The sequence below is a fragment of the Phaseolus vulgaris genome, chromosome 10 (assembly GCF_000499845.2).
Source record: "Phaseolus vulgaris cultivar G19833 chromosome 10, P. vulgaris v2.0, whole genome shotgun sequence".
Lineage (NCBI taxonomy): Eukaryota > Viridiplantae > Streptophyta > Magnoliopsida > Fabales > Fabaceae > Phaseolus > Phaseolus vulgaris.
In genome coordinates this window covers 1,891,331-1,919,252 of record NC_023750.2, presented here as the reverse complement: position 1 = coordinate 1,919,252, position 27,922 = coordinate 1,891,331, and the positions used below count along the sequence as shown (strand labels likewise).

At 35.6% G+C, this 27,922-nt stretch overlaps 3 protein-coding genes across 4 annotated transcripts; 1 reads left to right on the top strand and 2 right to left on the bottom strand.

Annotated features, from left to right (window-relative positions):
• Positions 1-2,822: 2,822 nt before the first annotated feature.
• On the bottom strand, positions 2,823-4,075 carry LOC137819090 (uncharacterized). The gene is made up of 4 exons (XM_068622830.1): positions 3,924-4,075; positions 3,845-3,878; positions 3,056-3,700; positions 2,823-2,885 (listed from the first exon to the last, which is right to left on the bottom strand). Exons 1-4 carry the CDS (start codon positions 4,073-4,075, stop codon positions 2,823-2,825), a joined length of 894 nt encoding a protein of 297 aa, XP_068478931.1.
• Positions 4,076-12,093: 8,018 nt separating this feature from the next.
• On the top strand, positions 12,094-15,552 carry LOC137818827 (receptor-like protein 7). The gene has a single exon (XM_068622449.1). It carries the CDS (start codon positions 12,095-12,097, stop codon positions 15,410-15,412), a length of 3,318 nt encoding a protein of 1,105 aa, XP_068478550.1. The 5' UTR covers position 12,094; the 3' UTR covers positions 15,413-15,552.
• Positions 15,553-23,275: 7,723 nt separating this feature from the next.
• On the bottom strand, positions 23,276-27,129 carry LOC137819685 (receptor-like protein 7). 2 transcript variants are annotated; one of them, XR_011082374.1, is made up of 3 exons: positions 23,804-27,129; positions 23,646-23,697; positions 23,276-23,564 (listed from the first exon to the last, which is right to left on the bottom strand). XR_011082374.1 is itself a non-coding variant. In XM_068623602.1 (2 exons), the coding sequence occupies exon 1, from the start codon at positions 27,127-27,129 to the stop codon at positions 23,812-23,814; it is 3,318 nt and encodes a 1,105-aa protein (XP_068479703.1). In that variant the 3' UTR covers positions 23,276-23,697; positions 23,804-23,811. The 2 variants fall into 2 exon arrangements, 1 of the variants encoding a protein (XP_068479703.1); XM_068623602.1 differs by having other exon boundaries at positions 23,276-23,697.
• Positions 27,130-27,922: the final 793 nt, after the last annotated feature.

Here is a 27,922-nt window from a genome sequence, read left to right as displayed (position 1 = left end):
CGAAAAATATCTCCAACAAATCAGCTAAATACTAATTAACTGAAAGATGATACAAATATTCTTCATTTATACGAACATACATATATACTAGTATATCTCCCTATAAATCCGGGATTACGATACACATCACTGAACAGTTGATATTCAACCCATCACTACGAGGACCCATGACCAACACTATAAATCAAATTTTTGCAGAGATGTAAGGTACGCTTTAATCAGTTTACAAATATATACTCTTTACACAAAGTACTGATTTGATCGTCGGAGTACCTTTTTCAGGTCAACCCCGATCGAGCACCAGCAATTGAGGAAGGAGCGAGGGGATCACCGACACATCAACAATTGTAGAACTAGTTTCAGGTACTATATAGGGGCCCTTTTGGCCTATACATGTACAATTGGCGCTCACTGTGGGGCCGAGATAACAATCAATTTCAAAGTCAATTCCAGTTTAACAACAATGTTGTCAACAAGGAACGCAGTCAACCACGATCGATTCACTAAAGAACAAATCACAATAATTCAAACACTCCAGGCACAAGTAGAGGAGATGCGTCAAAATGGCATTGAAGATCAACGTAGGAAGTAAGAGGTGGTGCGCCTTCTCAAAGAGCAGAATAAAGAGTTGAAGCAACAACTCGATGGAACTGAATAAGAGGAACAATCTCGGTTAGGTAATTGTATAATTAGAGGCCTTAAACAAGAGGGGGTGAATTGTTTAATGAAAGATTTTCAAAAATTCTGGACAAGAATGAATGCTAGTGCAGATAAGTGAATAGAGCATACTTGTTTTTCCGGTGAGTGGACGGTGGTGTGCGGTGGCGTGAAGGAGGAGAGGAAGAGTTCGTAAGAGGCTTGGGTAGAAGGAAGTTGAATGGGAAAGTGAGGAGTGAGTGAATAAAGGGGGGTGTTTTCAAAAGTGAAGAAGTTGAAACGGTAGGATTTTTCCATCGTTGATACAAAGCCACATGGATGCTCCAGATTTAGTATGGTGAGGTGTCATGTCAGAAAATGCTTCAGCAACCGTGCCTCACCTACCCTCTACGGAAAATGTCATGTCATCCGCCAATACTGAAAGGCCTCTTTGCCTAACCTAGCCCGACTCGAGCCTGGGAGGTTTGTGTAGTGACCAGGAGTACTCGGGACCTCGGTCCAAGTGTTTAGGCATGGTTAGCTCCGTTATGCGAGTTGTGCTCAGCTCGATCTGGGCCAGGTATGGGCCTACAGGTGTGTTGCGAGGTCAGCCCAGATTTTCTAGTAAGTGTACAAGGAAAAGATAATTAAAAATAACATAAGAAATAATTGAATTGGTTGAGGTATATAGTAATAACTAAATTGGTTAAAGTATATTATTAAATGCAAAGTGAAAGCAGTTAAGAATGTTTGTACCCAAAAATAATAGGTACACGGTAAACAAATTATTGTTATTGTTGATTGATATTATTGATGTTGATATTATATTCTTATTTATGAAAATTGTTGAAGGAATGTCTATAAAAAGGGTTTAAGACCCTAGGTAAAGGTACACTTTCTGAATACTATAGACTGAAATTCTTTTTATAGTTTGAATGCTCTCACTGACTTGATCATCGGAGTGTGATCAACAGGCAAAGCCCCCTGTGTCCCGTGTAGTAGCATTTCAGAGCACCAAGTGAAGATCAGTCAAAGCGGAGCTCAACTCGGGATCAATCGAAGTCAGCCGGAGAGAACAATCACATATAAAAATTTTCAATATCACATGATTAGAAGCCCATTCTTCCCACCAATTCAGAAAATGTATCCAAATTTGTATATGGATCTCATGGTGCATTATAAGTTCGCATGTTTATGCAAAAAAGGGTTAAATTTTATTTTCAAAATTATGCCTAGATTTTCTATGATCCCGTCAAAAAAGAAAGTAGACCTCCACAGCAATTTAAAATAAAAAATTAGTTATATAAGCATTTTAAATTATTCGTTATAAAGTTAAATATTTATTTTATAGTTTTTAATTATATAAACAAATATTTATCAATTTGAATGTCTAAACAAAATTCCTAATTTCAGGTAAGTTGAACACTGAAATGGGAATTTTTAATTGTATTAAGAAGAAGAAAGAAAAAGTGAAAATAGGATTGGGCTGACTTGAAGCATGAACCAGCTTGCTTGCTATTTCCACAATTACCTGAACGTCCCCTTAGAAAGATATCTCATGACTAAGTCAATAATTTTAAATTTCTACTGAAATGATGACGATAGTAACAAAGCAGAATTTATTGATGATTTTGTTTTTCCAACGAATGGACGATAATAAAAAAATAATTTTTAATCCTTTATATTGAAAGTGTAATCCATTTTGTATTTATTCATTCCCAAGTATTTTAAATAGGAATACGAAAACATTTACATTTCAATAAAGCAGTCTGATTAGGAGAGGTGTGGTAGTCAGTCCTAGTCAAATAGTATTGTGAGATGTATAAGGTTCGGAAAAGGCGATTCAACTTTTTTTTTTAATGGGCAATAAATAATAAATAAAATAAAATAGAACCACTTCAGGGGTGGTTCAACCCTTATACATAAAACGCTAAATCAGTTCCAGCTATCGCCTTCCAAAAACCAACCCAACTCTTCTACCCCTTACAAAACCAAGCAAAAAACCTCAAGAAACTAACCTCGTACACTCCAAAGGAGCCAAACACCAATCAGAATAAGAGAACGAAACTAACCGGGAATTTGTTAAGACCCAAGACCAAGCCTTTACCTGTGCCAACGCAAAGACCTCTTTCTCGTCTGCCACTCCTCTATTAAAAATAATACGATTCTTGTGGCTCCAAATCTCACTAATCACCCCTACCCAGATCGTGTTCCAAACAACCAGGCCCGTCTCCGAAGGTAAGCTCAATCTAAATTGATCAAAGTTGCTACTTGGATCAATATGAGTCACAAACAGGATTCCTAGTCACTTAAAACATAAACACCAAACTCGCCAAGCAAACGAACAACCAAAGAACAAATGGCTACTCGACTCCTCCTCCTTCCCGCACAACACACACCTCAACCTTTCTAAAAGTACCCCTCTTCTACTAAGATTGACCCTGGTAGCAAGCTTGTTTTCCAACACCCTCCAAGCCAAAGCCATTGCAGATGGAATTGCCTTACTCCTCCACAACTTTCTAAGCTCCTGCGAGGAAACTGCTTCATTATCCTTCCTGGTAAGGTTGTAAGCAGAGCTAACCGTATATGACTGAGAACCCCCACCCTTCCAAATCCAACTATCAGTCTCTTCAAGAACAACCTCAACCCCAAGCAGGAGCTGACTCAATCGATCTGCCGCCGGCTTCTGCCATTCGAAAAAAGGCCTTCTCCAAACAAGTCCCCAAACCCATCTCCCATTAGACCAAGACCCAAGTTTCGACAGTTTTGCATTTTTGTTAGAGCTAATTGAGAAAAGTCGTGGAAAAACATTCTTCAACGCCTCACCCATCAACCAACTATCCTTCCAGAAACAAATGTCCGTCCCATTCCCAACCTTCCACTCAAAACTATCTTCGAAACATCTCCCCCACCCCTTCGAATACCAAACTTCCTTCAAATCCTTCCACCAAAGAGAACAACTCTTACCATTACTTGCCTCTCCCAGATCTCTCCACCCACCGTACTTAGAAAAAATGATGTCCTTCCAAAGACCTACCTCAACCGAGCCCAACCTCCATATCCACTTTTCCAACATAGCCAAATTAAACAATCTCAGATCTATTATTCCAAGTCCCCCAAACTCACGAGGTTTATAAACCAGGTTCAAGGAAGCCCAAGCGATCTTCCTCCCTTCTGCACCTCAGCCCCAAAGAAAATCCCTTTGCACCTTGATCAACTTCCTTGCCACCCCAGCAGGCAATCTGAACAAAGACATAAAAAATAACGGAATAGAAGAAAACACAGACCTAATCAGACAAATCCTCCCAGCCATAGACAAAATTCTTCCCTTCCACCTGCTTAATCTAGCCTGCACTTTCTCAATCACCCCGTTCCAAAACGCACCGCGCTTGTGACTCCCTCCGATTGGCAGACCCAGGTAAATGAACGGAGGAACCATCGTATCGCAACAAAGAATCGCTGCAAATTTCCGAAGTGTGACTTTATCAACATTTTTTCTTAGAGTGTAGTCGTTGCTCAACGGGGTTGGTCAATGTGTTTTAGATGGTTAGGAATCCTGTTTGTTTAAAATAAGGATTTGAAGACTCACTTTAAAAACTTACATTTGGGTCATGTGATTGCTAAGCAGAATCTGGTCTGGAAGGGTAAGTGGGCGGTAGTTGTGAGGGATATTTGGGAACAAAGGAATTCAGTCATCTTTAAGCAAGGGAAACCAAATGCGGAAGAAGTCTTCCATTTAGCACAACTTAGATCATGGTTATGGATGAAACACAGGGTGCACGCGTTTATGTTCTCTTTCTCGGATTGACATTTGAATCCAGAATTGTCCATTAGAAGCTATAGGGAATCGGGAAGGTATTGTTTAATGGGAGCTTAGATGCAGGGTGGAAAGGAAAATACTAGTAGGCACTATGGTTGGGGGGCTCCTTTGTGTTATGCTTGTAGGCTTTTATCATGTGCCATAAGTAACATTCCAAACTTGCTATCTGAACGCTCTCAGGCAGTTGTGATGTCTTAGGGGGAGATTTTTCATGAAGTGGAAGGGTGAGGAAACCTATCTCCTTTTCCTAAGCAATACTAGGTTCCTAATGAGAAGCCTAGGCCCCTAATGATACAAAAGTTCTAATTTTAATGTGATAAAGGCACTTGGAGGAAAAGGAACAAGTTGGGTATGTTTGACTTGATTCTGCTGCACAGTGATTGCCTCTGTTATTCCATCTATGTATCTATATTCATTATCCTATGTAGCTTGGAAGATGTTGATGGTGGCTTATAGAGTTCTGCAGCTGTAGGAGAAGTAGGCCTGGTTGTAGTTGTCCATAAGACTAATAATTTTGAGCATCATGATTAATACTTATGTGTTAGACGAAGGCTAATACAATGTTCTCAAAGCTCAACACATCAGACAATTTTGATGAAGACACTGTTGATTTTGGCTTAATCCCAAGTCCCACATCGGTGGGTTCATTGTTTGGGAAGGAGGTTTGAGGGTTATAAATTAAACGCTTCTCCTTCACTGTTATATATCCCAATTTGTAATATCTTCTCCCATAATAATAAAAGTGAACTGTTTTTCATGTGCTCGGAGATTAGGCTAAATTGGCCGAACTCCGTTAACAATTTTCTGGTGTGTTTTTTTCCTCTTTATCTCTTTTATTATTCCGCTTTATTTATTCAATATTATTTGTCGGGTAGCTCTGTTAGGGTTCTGTTTTAGTGGAAAAATTACTCGTTTTTCCCAACAAGTGGTATCAAGAGCCGAAGGTTCGCCTTGGGTTGTTTGAAATTATTTGTAATATTGAATATTATATTTTGAGTTTGTAATGGCAAATCAAGAAGAATAAGCATTGGTGGCAAGAGGTTGTCAACAAAGCCATACAAAGGGGAGAAGAGGGAGATCTAAGTCTAAAGGTCGAGCCGTTGCCAAAGATGGGTGTGCTTTCTGTCATGAGAAAGGACACTGGAAGAAAGATTGTCCAAAACTGCAGAAGAAAGGGAAGGTTCCGCAAGATGCAAATGTTGCAGAATGCAAAAGTGATGTGGAAACAAATATCTCTTTAATTGTCTCGCTTTCAGCATCATCGTATCCAAATGAGTGGATATTGGATTCAGGTTGTACCTATCATATGTGTCCCATTCGGGAATGGTTCTTTGAATTTCAAGAACTCGATGGCGGGGTTGTTTACATGGGTAATGATAATCCATGTAAGACAGCTGGGATAGGTTCAATCAAGTTGCGGAATCATGATGGATCCACCAGAATTTTACGGGATGTACGGTACGTGCCAAAGTTGAAGAAGAATCTCATCTCATTGGGGGCTTTAGAATCTAAAGGCCTAGTTGTGACGATGCGAGATGGAATTCTTAAAGCAACTTCAGGAGCACTGGTGATGTTGAAAGGCGTGAGGAAGAACAATCTGTATTACTATCAAGGTAGTACAGTGGTGGGGACAGTAGCGACATCAACTTCTAAGAAGGATGATGAGGCAACGAAGTTGTGGCATATGAGGTTGGGACATGCTGGAGAGAAATCCTTGCAAATTCTTACCAAGCAGGGATTGTTGAAAGGTACGAAGGCTTGCAAACTTGAATTTTGTGAGCATTGTGTTCTGGGAAAACAACAAAGAGTGAAGTTTGGCAATGCAATTCACAATACCAAGGGTATTCTGGATTATGTGCATTCAGATGTGTGGGGACCTGCCAAGACTACGTCAATCGGAGGTAGGCATTATTTTATCACTTTTGTGGATGATTTTTCCAGGAGAGTTTGGGTGTTTACTATGAAGAACAAAAATGATGTGCTTGAAATTTTCCTTAAGTGGAAAGCTCAAGTTGAAAACCAGACAGGAAGGAAGATTAAGGTTCTCCGAACAGACAATGGAGAAGAATACAAGAGTGATCCGTTCCTGAAGGTATGCCAAGATTGTGGCATAGTTCGACACTTCACTGTTAGAAAAATGATAAGTGTCTAATTTCAGTAATATTTCATATTAAAATATAGACACTTATGAGGATTTATTGCTAATTTACATAAAAAATAATCCCTAATTTATGAATTTATACCTTTTTACATTTTTTATGATCTTTATTTGAATAAGAGTATTTTATTCCCAAATTTGGTGTTAATTGCAGATTTCTAAGGAAGATTGGAGATTTGGATTAAAGATGAATGATTTGAGCTAAAAAGATAAAGATAGAAGGTCCCAGAATGGAAAAAGATACAAATGAAGATTGGGCCTTTTTTATGTTTTATCATTTAGCCCGTTAGCCTAACCCTAGAAAACTAGGATAAATAGAGGGCTAGAGGCTCAACCTTAGGGTGCAGATTGAGAGGAAAACACCATAGAGTGAATTGTAACCCAATTGGGAGAATGGAAGGTAATAGAAGTATGCGTGGCTAATTCTACCATTTGGGATTGGGAGTAATCTACTCAAACTCTTATGTATTGAGGTGATATCTTATATATTAATATTCAGTTTTTGATTGATTATTGGTATTGTTGTTTTACTTTTAATTTTCCGTGACAAATTGAGAATCTTAAATCTGATCGGGAGGTATTTTTAGGGTTCGGACCTAAACAACAATACTTAACATATTTGAGTGCTAGGAATAGACTTGAAATGTTAATTGCTATTAACGTCTGAGCTTCGTTCTAAGTTGTTCTTATAATTATGCGAGGGATCGATAGTTAGGGAACATTCTTAAGGATTTTATATGCGAGGAATCGATATAAATGATTTTTATACGGGCATCAATTTCAATTAAAGAACTTAATATTGACATGCTAATCAAAATACATGAGAGGGAGAGAGATGAAACTTAATCCCTATTTTTCCAATTGAAACAATTAATTCTTTGTCTGTTTTCTTATTGATCATCGCCAACACAACCACTTTCAATATACTTTTAATTGTTTTGTTCTATATTTAGCGATTATTGTACTTGATAATTCACTGTTCCTTGTGGGATCGATATCCGTCCTTAGGGACAATTATTACTTCTGACAAACGCGGTGCACTTGCCGTAAAAAGTCATCAAAAAACACCACAACAGAGTGGGGTGTCGGAGCGTATGAACAAGACACTTGTGGAGAAAGTTCGTTGTATGTTGTCTAATGCTGAGTTAGGTAGAGAGTTTTGGGCTGAGGCTGTGGCATACGCTCAACATCTCGTCAATCGTTTGCCATCATCTGCAATAGATGGCAAAACCCCTTTAGAGGTATGGTCTGGAAAACCTGCAACTGATTATGATTCTTTGCATGTTTTTGGTTCTATTGCATATTATCATGTGATTGAATCAAAGTTGGATCCACAGACAAAGAAGGCTCTTTTCATGGGCTTTAGTCCTGGAGTGAAGGGATACCGTTTATGGTGTCTAGAGACAAAGAAGACGATTATCAGCAGGGATGATACCTTTGATGAATCTTCCATGTTAAAGAAGGTAAATCCAGAAGGAGCTGATAGTACTCCACAACAGGTGGAGTGTGCCCGGAAGCTGGTGGAGTTTGAGCCGACAGTGGTGATCCCAACACGAAATACCACAAGCGACTCTCCTATGGCAGAAGAAGAGTCAGATGAGGAAGAGGTTCCTACCCAAGAATCTCAACAACAATCGGCGCCAATTGCAGTTAGAAGACAGAGACGAGATATTTAGAAGCCTGCTCGTTTCATGGATATGGTTGCCTATGCACTTCCAGTTGTTGATGACATTCCATCCACTTACCCAGAAGCCATTCTGAGTTCAGAGAGTGGTAATTGGGTATGTGCGATGGAAGAGGAGATGCAGTCTTTGAAGAAGAACAAGACGTGGAAGTTGGCACAATTACCAAAAGGTAAGAAGGCAATTGGGTGCAAATGGGTATTTGCAAAGAAAGAAGGATTTCCTAATAAAGAAGATGTTCGCTACTAGGCAAGGTTGGTTGCTAAAGGCTTTGCTCAGAGGGAGGGAATTGATTATAATGAGGTATTTTCTCCAGTTGTTAAACATTCCTCCATTCGAATTTTGTTGGCCTTGGTAGCACAGCTGAATTTGGAGTTAGCTCAACTCGATGTAAAGACCACGTTCCTACACGGTGATTTGAAGGAGGAAATCTATATGACTCAACCAAAAGGATACAAGGTTGTTGGTCAAGAAGATTGGGTTTGTAAACTTAGCAAATCGTTGTACGGACTGAAACAATCTCCAAGACAGTGGTACAAACGATTTGATAAGTTCATGAAGGATCATATTTGAGAAGCAAATATGATCACTGTGTGTATTTGCGCAGACTTGAAGATGGTTCCTACATTTACTTACTCTTATATGTTGATGATATGCTGATTGTAGCAAAGAGCCAAGTTGAGATTGACAAGTTAAAGGCTCAGTTCAGTAAAGAGTTCGAGATGAAGGATTTGGGGGAAGCCAAGAAGATTCTCGGCATGGAGATAAACAGGGACAGAGAGAGGGGAAAACTTTGGCTGTCACAGAAGCAGTATCTGCAGAAGGTACTACAACGTTTTGGTATACATGAAGATACAAAACCTGTAAGTACCCCACTTGCTCCTCATTTGAAATTGAGTAGCCGTTTATCTCCAACGACTAATGAAGAACGAGAATACATGGCGAAAGTCCCATATGAAAATGCAGTTGGAAACTTGATGTATGCAATGGTGTGTACAAGACCAGATATTTCACAGGCTGTGAGTGTTGTTAGCAGGTACATGCATAATCCGGGCAAGGGTCATTGGCAAGCTGTGAGATGGATTCTACGGTACCTCCAAAATATCTTAGATGTTGGATTGACATTTGAGCAAGATGAATCACTTGGTCAATGCATAGTTGGATATTGTGATTCTGATTATGCAGGTGATTTGGATAAGCGACGGTCTACAACTGGCTATTTGTTCACTTTAGCAAAAGCGCCAGTTAGTTGGAAGTCTACCTTGCAGTCTACGGTGGCTTTGTCTACGACAGAGGCAGAGTATATGGCGATTACAGAGGCTGTGAAGGAAGCAATTTGGCTTCATGGGTTGCTTAAAGACTTGGGAGTTGGTCAGAAACAACTTGAGTTATATTCTGACAGTCAGAGTGCTATTCATTTAGCAAAGAATCAAGTCTTTCATGCACGGACGAAGCACATTGATGTTCGCTATCACTTTGTGCGTGAGATTCTCGAAGAAGAGGAGATTGTTCTCTAGAAGATTCACACTACGGAGAATCCTGCAGATATGCTCACCAAGGTGGTTACAAGGACCAAGTTTGAACACTGTTTAGACTTGGTTAATATCTTGCACATTTGAAGTTGGCACCCGGAGGCGCAAATTTGAAGCACTGCAAAGTTTGTTTTTGTTATGTTTTGAGAAGATTTGTTTTAGGCGGGACTTGATTTTAAGTCAAGGTGGAGATTTGTTGATTTTGGCTTAATCCCAAGTCCCACATCGGTGGGTTCATTGTTTGGAAAGGAGGTTTGAGGGTTATAAATTAAACGCTTCTCCTTCACTGTTATATATCCCAATTTGTAATATTTTCTCCCATAATAATAAAAGTGAGTTGTTTTTTATGTGCTCGGAGATTAGGCTAAATTGGCCGAACTCCGTTAACAATTTTCTGGTGTGTTTTTTCCTCTTTATCTCTTTTATTATTTCGCTTTATTTATTCAATATTATTTGTCGGGTAGCTCTGTTAGGGTTCTGTTTTATTTGAAAAATTACCCGTTTTTCCCAACAGACACTCGACTATACTCTAAGATGAACATACAAAGCATGCATAAACGATGTATCCAGAACTTGTAACTAACTTCAACTTCTCCTTCCAAGCATAGTGTTGGTCGTCTAATGCATGTTGACTTGGAACTATTGATTGTATGCATAATTTTTGCTCCGAGTTCCGATTTCTAGCTTCATTACTTCAATATCTTTATTTGAACTTTCAAATTAGTAAAGCACGTGTACGATTCAAACAAAATAAAATCTGTAAAATATTATTTTTATGACGTTTTTGTAAAAACTCTACTATTTTGGAGAAAATACAAATCTGATATAAAAGCAGAAAATAAAAACAAAAGAAAACTCAAGGAACTGTCATTTGTCTAGCAAAATATTGAAAAACTGAGAGTTACAAAACATCTAATGATAAAACTATTCAAGCAGACATTTAAACATTATTCAGTGATCAAAGATGATTTTAACATTAATGATTGCAGATTCACAATCAAAGAAAGACTTTGGAACTCAGACATTCAGGACATGCCAAATTATTCAGATCTTCATTGAAACTATTTTTTTTTTTTTAATTTTTCAATAAATTAACTTCATTGATTCATATATTAATGCAAATAAACAACAAGAAAATTTAGAATGTAACTATTATGTCATGCATTATATAATCTATGTCAATATTCTTGACTCTTAGGGTAGGTATTAAAACACTTTAAATATTCTAAAGTATAATGAAATAACAATGTGAAAATGTGATTATGCATATGAGGGATGCACTTGCTTGCTTGCTATTTCCACAATTGCGTGAACGACCCTCAGACACTGATATCTCATGACTAAGTCAATAATTGGAAATTTCACAAATTCAATCATGGAAGTAAAGAAAATAAAATTGAACGATTATTTTTGTTTTCCAACGAGTGGACAATAGTACAAGTTAAAGAAAATAAGAAATTCCTATTCAATCTTTTATATTCAAAGTATAATCCATATTTCTTTTTCATATTTTTTTAATGTGTGTATTTTATATTTTTATTTTCTAATATTTCTAAAATATGAAAAATAATTATGTTAACATTAGTGTTCTGAAATTGGCATAAAAGTTACAGTTGAGTCAAATTACAAAAATAAAGGATGGAATTAAAAAAATTATAAAATAAAAATGATCACTAAAATATATTTAACCAAAGGCGCGTGAGTGAAGTCACCAAAGTTTTAGTTTTTGAAATAAAATTATCAAGAATCACGACATCTGATTTTTTTTTAATTCCCTTTTACAATATATCTTTTTAATAATATATTTAAATTTCTTTTTCAACAACTTAATAAAAAATTAAAAATAGTCCTGTTTACTACGAATTTTTATTTTGATAATATAGTTTACATATTCAAAGTATTTTTTTTAATCATATTAAAAAATAATTTATTTTTTCCAACAGTAATTAATAAATAAATTTATGGAAGAACGTTAAACCTTTCTTAAGATCTTAATTAAAGCAGGGATATAATTTTAAACTTATTTTCAATAATATAACTAATTAATTAAAGTATTAATATAAAATTATATGGCTTTTAAAATTGGTATCAATATTATAAATTGGTTTAGGGTTTAGGTAAGAAGTGGTTTTTACTTCCAAAGTGAAACTTAAGTGCGTGATAGACTCGGGAGACTATGAATAGCACAACTTTTGTAGTCTATAAAAGAGAAAAAGAATGTTTCAAATGAGAAATATCTCACATCACACACTTCTCATAATACACTATGAGAGGACACATACTTCTGTGTTTTTTTCTTATGCCATTTTTCACAATAAACCATAGTGCGGTTTTTCCAGCCAATGGCTATGTGCTTGGCAACGAGTGTTCCATGTTGCATGGTTTGAAAAATAACCTCAGATTCAACCCTGCAATATCCAAAAAACTTACTCTTTGGAATCAAGGTGAAGATTGTTGTCAATGGCATGGGGTGACATGCAAAGAAGGTGGTGTTATAGCCCTTGATCTCAGTGAAGAGTCTATCTCAGGAGGACTTCTTAATTCAAGCCTTCTTTTTGGTCTTCAACATCTTCAAAGCTTGAATTTGGCTTTCAATAACTTCAGTTCTGTGATTCCTTCTGAGCTATACAAATTGAATAATTTGAGGTATTTGAACTTTTCAAATGCTGGCTTTGAGGGGCAGATTCCGCATGAGATTTTTCATCTCAGAAGGTTAGTTACTCTTGACTTGTCTTCTTCATTTTCCTCACCTCACAGCCTGAAATTGGCGAAGCCAAACACAGCAATGTTTTTGCAAAACCTTACAGAAATCACAGAATTATATCTAGATGGTATAGCAATATCTGGCAAAGGACAAGAATGGTTTCATGCTCTATCTTCATTGCACAACTTACGTGTTCTGAGCATGTCATCATGCAATCTCTCTGGACCTATTGATGCTTCCCTAGCTAAGCTTCTCTCACTCACTGTTCTGAGATTAAGCTACAACAACATCTCTAGCACAGTGCCAGATTCCTTCACAAATTTTTCCAATCTAGTTGTACTACAACTCAGAAGTTGTGGCTTGAATGGTTATTTTCCCAATGATATCTTCCAAATACCATCATTGGAGGTCGTTGACATCTCAGACAATCAAGATCTTATGGGTTCTTTGCCAAACTTCAAACCAAGTGGTTCTCTTCGTCACATGAATCTTGGCCAGACAAGTTTCACAGGAATGCTTCCGGGTGCAATTTCTAACTTGAAAAATTTATCTACAATTGATCTATCTTATTGCCAATTTAATGGAACACTTCCTAGTTCAATGTCAGAACTCACCCAACTAGTTTATCTGGACTTGTCTTCCAATAACTTTTCAGGTCCACTCCCTTCTTTTAATATGTCCAAGAATATCACATATTTATCCCTCTTTCATAATAGTTTAACAGGGGTGTTACCATCTAGTCATTTTGAGGGCCTTCAAAATCTTGTCAGCATTGATCTAGGGTTTAACTTTTTCAAAGGGAGTCTTCCCTCATCTCTACTTAAACTTCCATCTCTGCGAGAACTTAAACTTCCCTTTAATAAACTCACCGGTGTCTTGGGTGAATCAGTGATGACCGCACCTACACTGGAGATGCTTGATTTGGGTAATAATAATTTGGAAGGACCTATTCCTTTGTCTATTTTTAACCTTAGAACACTTCGTGTCATTCAACTGAATTCAAACAAGTTTAATGGCACAGTAGAATTGGACATGATTCGAAGGTTGAGTAATCTAACTAGATTAAGCCTCTCGCATAACAATTTGTCAGTTGATATATTCTCTAGATATGATCATGATCCATCATCCTTTCCTGTTCTAAGAAATTTAATGTTGGCATCTTGCAAGTTGAGAGGAATCCCTAGTTTTCTGAAAACTCAGTCATCTTTGCTATATCTTGACCTTGCTGACAACCAGATTGCAGGAACAATACCTTTCTGGATCTGGCAACTTGAATATGTTGTTCACTTGAACCTTTCCAAAAATTTCCTAACAAAATTGGAAGGAAATGTCAGGAACTTCAGTTCAAACCTTTTGATTGTTGATCTTAGTTCCAACCAACTAGAAGGGCCATTGCCTTTCCTTCCACCGTTTGTAAATTATTTGGACTACTCAAACAATAGTTTTAACTCGGTCATTCCAGCGGACATTGGAAATCGTATCCCTTTCATAATAGTGTTGTCTCTTTCAAACAACAATTTTGAGGGAAAAATCCCTGAATCCCTTCTCAATGCTTCAGGTCTTCGTCTGCTGGATCTTTCTCGCAATAACTTTGTTGGAACGATTCCCAAGTGTTTTGTCAAGTTGAGTAGCACTCTTCGGGTGTTGAACTTAGGTGGAAACAAACTTGAAGGATATATTCCTGATACTTTGCCAACCTCATGTACTCTAAAGTTTTTGGACCTAAATGACAATCTCTTGGAGGGTACCATCCCAACATCCTTGGTTTATTGCCAGCGACTACAAGTCCTGAACCTTCGAAGAAATTCTTTAACCGACAAATTTCCTTGTTTCTTAAGTAATATTTCCACTTTACGAATCATGGATTTACGGTTAAACAAACTTCACGGGTCAATTGGATGCCCAAAAAGTAGTGGTGATTGGGAAATGCTCCATATTGTTGATGTAGCCTCCAATAATTTCAATGGTACAATACCAGGAACCCTATTGAAGAGTTGGAAAGCAATGATGCGAGACAATGTTAATGTCGGACCAGAATTTGGCCACTTATTCACTGATATCATTGATCACTATGATCCCAAGAATTATAAGGATTTAGTGTCACACTTAGACAAAAGAATTGTAGCAATGTTGGCTAAACTTGTTACAAACGTATCTCGATCTTTCCTTGACCAGGGATCCTTAGATTTTAATGAAATTGACGGTTCTCGATATCAAAATTCGATTATTATAACAAATAAAGGTCAACAAATAAAATTGGACAAAATCCAGAGAGCCTTCACTTACATGGATATGTCAAGCAACAAGTTTGAGGGTCCAATACCAGGTGAGTTAATGCAGTTCAAGGCAATGATTGCTCTTAACTTGTCAAATAATGCCCTCTCAGGTCATATCCCATCATCGATTGAAAATTTGAAGAATCTTGAATCCCTAGATTTGTCACACAATTCTTTGAATGGAGAAATCCCTGGAGAGCTTGCTAGTCTAACTTTTCTTGCATATCTGAATCTCTCAAATAATCACTTGGTGGGTGAAATTCCAAAGGGTACCCAGATTCAATCATTTGATGGAGATTCCTTTGAAGGAAATGAAAAGTTATGTGGACCTCCACTGACCCGTAATTGCAGCAATAATGGAATGCCCACACCTGAAACACCTAAATCTCATACTCAGAGTTCAATTGATTGGAATTTATTAAGCGCAGAGTTGGGATTTGTTTTTGGCTTTGGAGTTTTCATTCTGCCTCTTCTTTTCTGGAAGAGATGGAGGTTGTGGTATTCCAAACAGGTGGAAGAGATGCTTCACAAGATCATTCCCATGCTAGATTTTGCGTATGAACACCAACGTGGGAAGACATATAGAACTCTAAGGAGGTACTGAAATCTAAGGTAAAATACTTCTATTCACTTAGTTTCTACACTAAGGAACTTTATATATTCTACATAAAATTTCAATGTTATATTTCTGAATCAATTTTTCTTTGGTTATGAGCAGTGTCAAAATAAGGATGTTGTCCATTATCCATGTTGGTGAGAATGATGAAGTAGTAAGTAATTTTTATGAATTTAGTGGTTGTTTCATAGTTCCTTCCATTTAATTTACTTTCAGATGTAAAATGGAGAGATTCCTCCTATGTTTACAATCCAAAATTATTGAAATCTGGATATGTCAAGTAATCAAGAAATTTTGTAAAGTTGGTTGTAAACTACTATCTTTGATTATACAGTTATCAAAAAGTAATACTTCGGTGTTAAATTAAATTTTTTAATTAAATATCGTACACAATACAATCTAATATAGCACAATATAATATAATATTAAAGCACTAAATAAATGACAACAACGATAATTATAAAGAATCTTTTATGAGTCACATTTATATCTCCAACAAATCAGCTAAATACTGATTAATTGAAATATGATACAGATATTCTTCAGATATACGAACATACCTATATACTAGTATATTTCCCTATAAATCCGGGATCACGATACACATCACTGAACAACTGATATTCAACCCATCACAATGAGTACCCATGACCAACACTATAAATCAACCATTTGCAGAGGTGTAAGGTACGCTTTAACGAGTTTACAAATATATACTCTTTACACAGAGTACTACCTTGATCTCAGAGTACTTTTTTTAGGTCTACCCTGACCGAGCACCAACAATTGAGGAAAGAGACTGGAAGGAAAGAGCGAGGGGATCACCGACACATCAACAATTGTAGAATCAGTTCCAGGTACTATATAGCCTCCTTTTGCCTATACATGTACAATTGGCGCCCACCATGGGACCAAGATAACAGTCAATTCCAGTTTAGCAACAATGGTGTCAACAAGGAACGCAACCAACCACAATCGGGTCACTGAAGAACAAATCACAATAATTCAAACACACCAGGCGCAAGTAGAGGAGATTCCTCAAAAAGGCATCGAAGATCAACGAAGGAATAAAAAGGAGGTGCGCCTTCTCAAAAAGCAGAATAAAGAGTTAAAGCAACAACTCGATGGAACTGAACAAGAGGAAAAATCTTGGTTAGGTAATTGTTAGAATGAGAGGCCTTAAACAAGAGGGGGGTGAATCGTTTAATGAAAGATTTTCAAAAATTTTGGACAAGAATGAATATTAGTGCAGTTAAGTGAAAAGAGCATACTTATTTTTTCGATGAGTGGACGGTGGTGTTCAATGGCGTGAAGGAGGAGACGAAGAGTTCGTAAGAGGCTAGGGTAGAAGGAAGTGGACTGGGAAAGTGAGGAGTGAGTGAACAAAGGGGGTGTTTTGAAAAGTGAAGAAGTTGAAGCAGTAGTATCCACCGTTTATACAAAGCCACATGGACGCTCCAGATTTAGTATAGTGAGGTGTCATATCAAGAAATGCTTCGGCAACCGCGCCTCACCTACCCTATGCGAAAAACGTCATGTCAGCTGCCAATACTGAAAGATCTCTTTGCCTAACCTAGCTCGGCTCGAGCCTGGGAGGCTTGTGTACAGGCCAGATGTACTCGGGACCTCGGTCCAAGTGTTTAGGTATGGCCAGGTCGATTGTGCGAGTTGTGCTCAGCTCAGTCTAGGCCAAGTATGGGCCTACATGTGTGTTGAGAGGTGAGCCTAGATTTTCTAGTAAGTGTACATGGAAAAGATAATTAAAAATAACAAAAGAAATAATTGAATTGGTTGATGTATACAAGAATAACTAAATTGGTTAAAGTATATTATTAAATGCAAGTAAAAGTAGTTAAGAATGTTTGTACCTGAAAATAACAGGTACACGGCAAACAGATTATTGTTATTGTTGACTGATATTATTGATGTTGAGATTATATTCTCATTTATGAAAATTGTTGAAGGAATGTCTATAAAAGGGGTTTGAGACCCTAGGTAAAGGTACGCTTTCTGAATACTCTAGACTTAAACAAATTTTATAGTTTGAATGCTCTCACTGACTCGATTGTCAAAGTGTAATCAACAGGTAGAGCCCTCTTTGTCCTAGTGGACCAGTGTTTCAGAGCACCAAGTGAAGGCCAGTCAAAGCGAAACTCAACTCGGGGATCGACCAAAGTATGCCGGCAAGAACAAGCGCATATAAAAATTTTCAATATCACATGCTTGGAAGTCCATTCTTCCCACCAATTCAAAAAATGTATCCAAATATGTGTATGGATCCTCATGGTCCATTGCTGTAAATTGGTGGGTACTGGTGAGACTAAGGAAAGCGAGTTTCATCTCTAAGGCCCTACTGGTAGCAGGTATTGCAATACTAGAAAAATGCCTTGACACCTGATACACAACATAATCTCGAGGTGGTTCTTGCTCTTTTGTCATGTTGCTTTCCTCCTAAAAACTATTAGTGGGAAAAGAAGAAGTGTTTGAGGATTCCTCTCTAGTATCTCCTTGTCTTTCTTTTGTCTTTGTCTTTCTGTTTCTTTTGGCTGCCCTTTCAATCTCTACTTCGAATAATAATTGGTCTTTGAGAATTTGACCTCTCGATATCATATAAGACAACTAATTCAATGGTTAACACAAGGATTCACTAGTAAGAGAATAATGTTTAAAAAAATAAATTAAAATTGAAACAAATAAAAGAGAATAAATTCAAATAATCTGAAATCAAATAAATTCAAAGATCTGTACTAAATTAAAAACATAATAAATCTGAAATTAAATAGAAACAAATAAAAGCAAATAAACTCCAAATAAAAATTAAAACAATAAAAGAAAATCTGTAGATTTAAAGAAAATAAAATAAAACAATTATGTAAATAACGTAGATTAAAAACAGTAACAAATTTAAACACAATAATAAAAAATAAAAACAATTAAAATATTCACAATATTTAGGAAATTATACTAAAAAATAAAATTGTTTCCCGACAATTGCACAAAAAACTTGATGACTTTTTACAGCAAGTATCACGCGTTGTCAGAAGTAATAATGTGTCCCTAAGGACTAATATCGAAACCACAAGGAACAAATGAATAATAAAGTAAAATATTCACTAAATATAAAATAGAATAATAAAAGTTTGTTGGAATTTGTTGTGATGACAATGATTAACAAGAAAACAAGAAAAATAGTTGTTGCTTTAATTGCAAAAATAGGAATTGGGTTTCATCTTTCTCACTCTTTTGTATTTAAATTAACCTCATAATATTATGTCCTTTGATTGATCTTGATGTCCATATAAAAATCATTTATATTGATTCCTCGCATATAAAATTATTAAGGTGTTTCCTAAATATTGATTTCTCGCATATTTATAAAAACAACTTAGCATTTTGATTAGACGTTGATAGTAATTAACATTTCAAGTCTATTCTTACCACTCAAATATGTTAAGCATTATTGATTAGGTCAGAACCTAAAAATACTTTCCAATCAAATTTAAGATTCTAGATTAAGAATTAGAATCAAAACAATAATACCAATAATCAATCAAGAACAAAATGTTATGTTTAGAGATCACCTCAATACATAAGAGTTTGAACAAATTACTCATAATCCTAAAGGGTAGACTTAGCCACATATCTTATAACACCTTCTATTCTCCCAATTGGGTTACAAATCATTCAACGGTGTTTTCCTCTCAATCTTGCACACCAGGGTTGTGCCTCAAGCCCCCTATTTAACCTAAATTTTATTGGGCTTAAGTGGATTCTCGCTCAAGTGAGAATGGACTCGCTTGAGCAAGCAAAATGATGTCCAACCCAACTTCACTAGTGCTATCTCGCTCAAGTGAGATATAGTTCGCTTAAGCGAGCTCCCCTGGTGGTGAGATGGTTCTTTTGCACTTTTTGGTAGCTTGGTGAGTTTTTATGCATTTCAACTTTTCCTTTTTAGCTTTGTATATTCTCCTTCTGCCCAATCATCTCCATTCTCCCCTTGGATCCTGAAATTAACACCAAATTTGGAAATAAATCGTTCCTATTCTAATTAAAATCATAAAATATGTAAAAAGGTATAAATTCATAAATTTAGAGTTATTTTATGCTTATTTTAGGAATTAATACTCATAAGTGCCTATATTTTAATATGAAATATTACTGAAATTTGGCACTTATCTACCACTGTGGTCGAAGTGTTTCAAGCATTCATAGCCTAGCCTAGACACCTTGTTCAAATTATATCAGAACCCCCGATAATAATCTCATTTCATTATATTAATTTATATTTATGTATTACATCTAATTTAATACAAATATTCTTTATTTTGTAGAAACGTCATCAGAAACCAAGTCCAAAAAAGAAGCATGAGATTCCCATTGACGATCACGTAGATTCCTTAAAAGTAGCTACTAGTCAAGATCCTATGGAGATTCTGTAAGGTGGTACTTTTTTTGGAAGAAACACTTACATGTCGTTGTACATATACATGTCAGATTTGTTAGAATTTGCAATTGGACAACAGGAACTCAATATAAATATAATTTTTTTTTATGATGTATGTATCTTTACCTATATTTCAATTTACTTTAAGTTAAATTATTATTGATTATGCTTTAACTAATAACTTGTAGGTATTTGTCTGGAGTTTCTATTAATGATGGGAATCAAGATGTTTATGGATTCTTGGATCCCTATTATATTAATCCAATTGGAACAAAGAAATCGGAAATCCAGTCATACATCACTAACACTATTAGTTTAGAGGGAAAATAAATTTATTTGTGCCCTTATATTAATGAGTAAGTTCAATTATAAGTCGTCAATTAATACTATTTCATGTTTCAAATATTTACTAACTCTTTTCATGGATGATATAGGGGCCATTAACTGTTACTTGTCTTATCCACGGTTGATAAGAATGTTGTGTAGTTTTGTTCCCTGCACAAGAACCCATCCACACATCTGAAGAATATAATTGATGTGTAATTACACTATAAACTTAACTGCATATGTTACTAAAACTACTTAAACAATATAATAAGGCTATTATAAACGTCATACTATACCGTATTAAATATTTTTAAAATCGTCATTATTTACATTGAAATTGGTTACCCAATTTGAAAATTACAACATTTATAACTGACATAAATTACACACTTAAAACCGTCACTTTATACAATATATTATATGACGTGTGCTATGACAATTCAGAATAGATTGCCACACGTATATTGTGGTGGTTATAAACACCACTTTATAAAGAAAGAACCATCACCACATACACATTTTTTTATAGTGAATTATCCTAAAAAAAGGTTTATCCCTTGTGATGCAAAACTTCCATGCTTCAAGCCTCACCTTGTTCATATCTTGGTTGGTCATGTCTCTTATGGTTTTTTTTGTTGACTTTTTAAGTCCAAATCAATATCCAAAGGAAATCCTTTTATGTCTTTACAAAATTCTAAAAAAATAAAATAACAAGAGAAATAAATACTTATATAATTTGTATAAAGACGAAAAAAAAAGAAAATCCTAGTGTTCCCTACTTTTCACATATAGAGTCTTCTTTAAAATTTTATCATCTTCTATCTTCTTAGCCAATAATTTTTTGCTCGAATGATGTTTATTACCTTCTCTCTTTCCCTTTCCAAAGTGCATTAGTTTTCCATTAACTCTTTCACGTCATTTTAATTATGTAAATTAGGTTTTTTTGTGCCGATGAATGTTAATAAAAGTTATAAATTAAAGGACATGAATGAGTTTGTAATTAATTTCATGATCATTGTCATAAGTTGTCACATTACGAAAAATAACAAAGAGTACAGTTGTTATTGGCAGGGAGGATTTGTCTGATCAAGTTTGTACTTATATTTATCCCGCTTTTCGTTTTGTCTCTATTCAAAATGCCCTCCGTAGTGACTACCGAGTTAGCGAGGATTCAAAGGAATTTCTTATGGGGTTGGGATGCTGACGAGATCGCTTGGTCTTCCTGGAGTAAGGTTTGTGACCCTTGTGAGGCTAGCGATCTAGGGATTCTAGACTTGCGGGTCTTTAACACAACTTTATTAGGTAAATGGATTTGGAGGTTGGGGTCGGATAAGGGCGGTATGTGGAAGGAGATACTTGATTCTAAATATGGTGGATGGAGAAGCCTGCGAGAGGGAGTGAACATTGGTAGGACCTCTCTATGGTGGAAAGATTTGATGGAGGTTTGGTGGTCAGAAGGATGGGGAAGGAATTTCGAAGATGCTTTCAAGTGGAAGATTGGCAATGGAGATAGTGTTTTATTCTGGGAGGATTGTTGGGCGGGTAATGGGGTTGTAAAGCGTGTTTATCCGAGGTTGTTCTCCCCGAGTTCTTACAAAGATGCTAAGGTGGTTGAGCTTGGGAAATGGATTAATGGTTCTTGGGAGTGGCAACTAACTTGGAGGAGGAGTCTATTTGAATGGGAAAAGCCTTTGGTGAGTATTTTTTCCAGGGTCTTTAAGGGTTGAGTTTTGACATGGAAGAGAAGGATAGTTGAGTTTGGAAAGATGGGGAATTCCCTGTTTATATGGTGAATTCTACTTACAATTGTTTAACGAGGGCACACGAAGGGGATAGTGTCTTTGTGTACAAAAAGTTTTGGAAGAGTAAAGTCATGCCTTCTGCACTTGTCTCTGCTTGGAGGGTGCTAGAAAATAAGATTGCAACTAGGACCAATTTAGAAAGGCACGGGATTGCGGTTGAAAGCCTTTTATGTAGTCTTTATGGGGTAGAGGAAGAGACTTGTCGTCATTTGTTTTTTGAATGTAGAATTGCTTAGACTGTATGGAGTCATTGCTTGACTTGACTTGGTGTAATGTTAGTGAGTTACAATGATCCACTGTTAAATTTGTTTCAGTTTAGGTTGTGTAACGCTTCTGATTCTGTTAATGATGTTTGCGGAGCAATTTGGATTGCAGTAGTTTGCGAGATTTGGAAGCACAGGAATAATGTCATTTTCAAAGGGGGGTGGTTGATTGTTTAGAAATGTTTGTTATAATTCAATTAAAGGTTTGGTCTTGGATTACTTCTAAGTCATCACATTCTGTTTTTTTTCTACTCTGACTAGTGTCTTGATCCATTGGTTTGTATGAGATTGGTTAAGTGATGTAATTTTGTCGGATATTTCTAGAGTTGGTGTTATGAGGATTGTTAGGATCTATATAAAGGTTAAATCATTCATGAAGTAATCCATATTTAATTTATTGTTTATTAATGATAAAAAAAACAAACAGTTGTTGTCGGGAAATAACACATCATCAAAGAAACTAAAGAAGTTATATAAAAGTTTTAAATCAGTGTAAAAATATGTTTACATTATTTATTACATAACTAATAGGTTGCCTTTAATTGCAAAAACTATCATGCTACTTTATTCATATTTATAAAGAATAGATGTTCAAATTAAAAACTACTTTTATATAAATAATAATAATAATAAATATCTAATGGAATAAATTATGTAATATATATATATATATATTACTTAAAAATTATCACATCTTTTATTTAATTTAATATTATTTCTATTAATTAATTATAATTAATTTTCTAAAATATTACATGTGCATAACATAATATAATTTACCATATTATATAATATTATATTATGTTGTGTTATATTAGATTGTGTTGTGTACGTGGAAATATAAATTCATTAATAAAAATATATTTTAAGTAATATATTTATATTAAACATATATTGTATATAAGAATTCTTATATTATTTCGTTTTGCATGCTGACACTTTAAACAAACACATTTTTTTTTATCAAAAATACATTTAAGTAAAAAAATATTTAAGATACTCTAACCCCTTATAAAAAAAATCAATCCTACAAACAGAAAAAAAAAAATGATGAAAGACCATAGCACCATAAGCACCACAACATGATAAAAACATGATAAAAAAAAACATTAAGCCATAATCAAACCATAGCACCAAAACCAAACCTAATTAAAAGCAAAAGAACATGTAAAAGACCATCAGAGTTGTGCCTTTTGCTCCATATGTAACCACGAACAGAACTGGTTTTGGTGGACATGAAACTGCTGTCACTTTTCAGAAGGTACTGAGTTCAGCATTCTCCTTCTACCACCTACATCACCCAACTACCGTATCCCTTTTACAGCTGAAAGTAAGTTCAACGGAAGGAACTATGAAACAACCACTAATTCATAAAAATTACTTACTACTTCATCATTCTCACCAACATGGATAATGGGAAACATCCTTATTTCGACACTGCTCATAAGCAAAGATAAATAGATTCAGAAATATAGCATTGAAATTTTATGTAGAATATGTAAAGTTCCTTACTGTAGAAACTAAATGAATAGAAGTATTTTACCTTAGATTTCAGTTCCTCCTCCTTAGAGTTCTATATGTCTTCCCACGTTGGTGTTCATACGAAAAATCAAGCATGGGAACGATCTTGTGAAGCATCTCTTCCACCTGTTTGGAATACCACAACCTCCATCTCTTCCAGAAAAGAAGAGGGAGAAAGAAAATTCCAAAGCCAAAAACAAATCCCAACTCTGCGCTTAATAAATTCCAATCAATTGAACTCTGAGTATGAGATTGAGATGTTTCAGGTGTTGGCATTCCATTGCTGCAATTAGGGGTCAGTGGGGGTCCACATAACTTTTCATTTCCTTCAAAGGAATCTCCATCAAATGATTGAATCTGGGTGCCCTTTGGAATTTCACCCACCAAGTGATTGTTTGAGAGATTCAGATATGCAAGAAAAGTTAGACTACCAAGCTCTCCAGGGATTTCTCCATTCAAAGAATTGTTTGACAAATCTAGGGATTCAAGATTCTTCAAATTTTCAATCGATGATGGGATATGACCTGAGAGGGCATTATTTGACAAGTTAAGAGCAAGCATTGCCTTGAACTGCATTAACTCAATTGGTATTGGACCCTCAAACTTGTTGCTTGACATATCCACGTAAGTAAAAGCTCTCTGGATTTTGTCCAATTTTATTTGCTGACCTTTATTTGTAATAATAATTGAATTTTGATATCGAGAACCATCAATTTCATTAAAATCTGACGACCCCTGGTCAAGAACAGATCGAGATATGTTTGTAACAAGTTTAGTCAACATTGCTACAATTCTTTTGTCTAAGTGTGACACTAAATCCTTATAATTCTTGGGATCATAGTGATCAACGATATCAGTGAATAAGTGGCCAAACTCTGGTCCAACATTAACATTGTCTCGCATCATTGCTTTCCAACTCTTCAATAGGGCTCCTGGTATTGTACCATTGAAATTATTGGAGGCTACATCAACAATATGGAGCATTTCCCAATCACCACTACTTTTTGGGCATCCAATTGACCCGTGAAGTTTGTTTAACCGTAAATCCATGATTCTTAAGGTGGAAATATTACTTAAGAAACAAGGAAATTTGTCGGTTAATGAATTTCTTCGAAGGTTCAGGACTTGTAGTTGCTGGCAATAAGCTAACGTCGTTGGGATAGTACCCTCCAAGAGATTGTCATTTAGGTCCAATAACTTTAGAGTACATGAAGTTGGCAAAGTATTAGGAATATATCCTTCAAGTCTGTTTCCACCTAAGTTCAACACCCGAAGAGTGCTACTCAACTTAACAAAACACTTGGGAATCGTTCCAACAAAGTTATTGCGAGAAAGATCGAGCAGACGAAGACTTGAAGCATTGAGAAAGGATTCAGGGATTTTTCCCTCAAAATTGTTGTTTGAAAGAGACAACACTATTATGAAAGGGATACGATTTCCAATGTCTGCTGGAATGGAGTTAAAACTATTGTTTGAGTAGTCCAAATAATTTACAAACGGTGGAAGGAAAGGCAATGGCCCTTCTAGTTGGTTGGAACTTAGATCAACAATCAAAAGGTTTGAACTGAAGTTCCAGACATTTCCTTCCAATTTTGTTATGAAATTTTTGGAAAGGTTCAAGTGAACAACATATTCAAGTTGCCAGATCCAGTAAGGTATTGTTCCTTCAATCTGGTTGTCAGCAAGGTCAAGATATAATAACGATGACTGAGTTTTCACAAAACTAGGGATTCCTCTCAACTTGCAAGATGCCAACATTATATTTCTTAGAGCAGGAAAGGGTGATGGATCATGATCATATCTAGAGAATATATCAACTGACAAATTGTTATGCGAGAGGCTTAATGTAGTTAGATTACTAAACCTTCGAATCCTGTCCAATTCTACTGTGCCATTAAACTTGTTTGAATTGAGTTGAATGTCACGAAGTGTTCTAAGGTTAAAAATAGACAAAGGAAAAGGTCCTTCCAAATTATTACTACCCAAATCAAGCATCTCTAGTGTAGGTGAGGTTATCACAAATTCATCCAAGACACCGGTGAGTTGATTAAAGGGAAGTTTAAGTTCTCGCAGACATTGAAGTTTAAGTAGAGATGAAGGAAGACTTCCTTTGAAAAAGTTAAACCCTAGATCAATGTTGACAAGATTTTGAAGGCCCTCAAAATGACTAGATGGTAACAACCCTGTTAAACTATTATGAAAGAGGGATAAATATGTGAGATTCTTGGACATATTAAAAGAAGGTAGTTGACCTGAAAAGTTATTGGAAGACAAGTCCAGATAAACTAGTTGGGTGAGTTCTGACATTGAACTAGGAAGTGTTCCATTAAATTGGCAATAAGATAGATCAATTGTAGATAAATTTTTCAAGTTAGAAATTGCACCCGGAAGCATTCCTGTGAAACTTGTCTGCCTAAGATTCATGTCACGAAGAGAACCACTTGGTTTGAAGTTTGGCAAAGAACCCGTAAGATCTTGATTGTCTGAGATGTCAAGGACCTTCAATGATGGTATTTGGAAGATATCTTTGGGAAAAGAACCATTCAAGCCACAACTTCTGAGTTGTAGTACAACTAGATTGGAAAAATTTGTGAAGGAATCTGGCACTGTGCTAGACATGTTGTTGTAGCTTAATCTCAGAACAGTGAGTGAGAGAAGCTTAGCCAGGGAAGCATCAATAGGTCCAGAGAGATTGCATGATGACATGCTCAGAACACGTAAGTTGTGCAATGAAGATAGAGCATGAAACCATTCTTGTCCTTTGCCAGATATTGCTATACCATCTAGATATAATTCTGTGATTTCTGTAAGGTTTTGCAAAAGCATTGCTGTATTTGGCTTCGCCAGTTTCAGGCTGTGAGGTGAGGAAAATGAAGAAGACAAGTCAAGAGTAACTAACCTTCTGAGATGAAAAATCTCATGCGGAATCTGCCCCTCAAAGCCAGCATTTGAAAAGTTCAAATACCTCAAATTATTCAATTTGTATAGCTCAGAAGGAAGCACAGAACTGAAGTTATTGAAAGCCAAATTCAAGCTTTGAAGATCTTGAAGAGCAAAAAGAAGGCTTGAATTAAGAAGTCCTCCTGAGATAGACTCTTCACTGAGATCAAGGGCTATAACACCACCTTCTTTGCATGTCACCCCATGCCATTGGCAACAATCTTCACCTTCATTCCAAAGAGTAAGTTTTTTGGATATTGCAGGGTTGAATTTGAGGTTATTTTTCAAACCATGCAACATGGAACACTCGTTGCCAAGCACATAGCCATTGGCTGGAAAAACGTTGGCACTATGGTTTATTGTGAAAAATGGCATAAGAAAAAAGCACAGAAGTATGTGTCCTCTCATAGTGTATTATGAGAAGTGTGTGATGTGAGATATTTCTCATTTGAAACATCTTTTTCTCTTTTATAGACTACAAAAGTTGTGCTATTCATAGTCTCCCGAGTCTATCACGCAATTAAGTCTCACTTTGGAAGTAAAAATCACTTCTTACCTAAACCCTAAACCAACTTATAATATTGATACCAATTTTAAAAGCCATATAATTTTATATTAATACTTTAATTAATTAGTTATATTAATGAAAATAAGTTTAAAATTATATCCCTGCTTTAATTAAGATCTTAAGAAAGGTTTAACGTGCTTCCATAAATTTATGTATTAATTACTGTTGGAAAAAATAAATTATTTTTTAATATGACTAAAACAAATACTTTGAATATGTAAATTATATTATCAAAATAAAATTCGTAGTAAACAGGACTATTTTTAATTTTTTATTAAGTTGTTGAAAAATAAATTTAAAGAGATATATTGTAAAAGGGAATTAAAAAAAAAAATCAGATCTCTTGATTCTTGAGAATTTTATTTCCAAAACTAAAACTTTGGTGACTTCACTCACGGGCCTTTGGTTAAATATATTTTAGTGATCATTTTTCTTTTATAATTTTTTTAAGTCCATCCTTATTTTTGTAATTTGAGTCAACTGTAACTTTCATGCCAATTTCAGAACACTAATGTTAAAATAATTATTTTTAATATTTTAAAAACATTAGAAAATAAAAATCTTAACAATTTTAGAATGAAAATATTAGAAAATAAAAATATAAAATACACACATTAAATAATATGAAAAATA

Bases quoted from the DNA above. Each gene is read 5' to 3' on its own strand.
- LOC137819090 (XM_068622830.1), bottom strand. From the start codon at position 4,075: ATGGTTCCTCCGTTCATTTACCTGGGTCTGCCAATCGGAGGGAGTCAC. The intron at 3,879-3,923 runs GTCTGTGTTTTC...GTCTTTGTTCAG, and splicing joins GGGAGGATTTGTCTGATTAG to ATTGCCTGCTGGGGTGGCAA. The intron at 2,886-3,055 runs GTACTTTTAGAA...TGATCAATTTAG, and splicing joins TCAATCTTAGTAGAAGAGGG to ATTGAGCTTACCTTCGGAGA.
- LOC137818827 (XM_068622449.1), top strand. From the start codon at position 12,095: ATGAGAGGACACATACTTCTGTGTTTTTTTCTTATGCCATTTTTCACA.
- LOC137819685 (XM_068623602.1), bottom strand. From the start codon at position 27,129: ATGAGAGGACACATACTTCTGTGCTTTTTTCTTATGCCATTTTTCACA.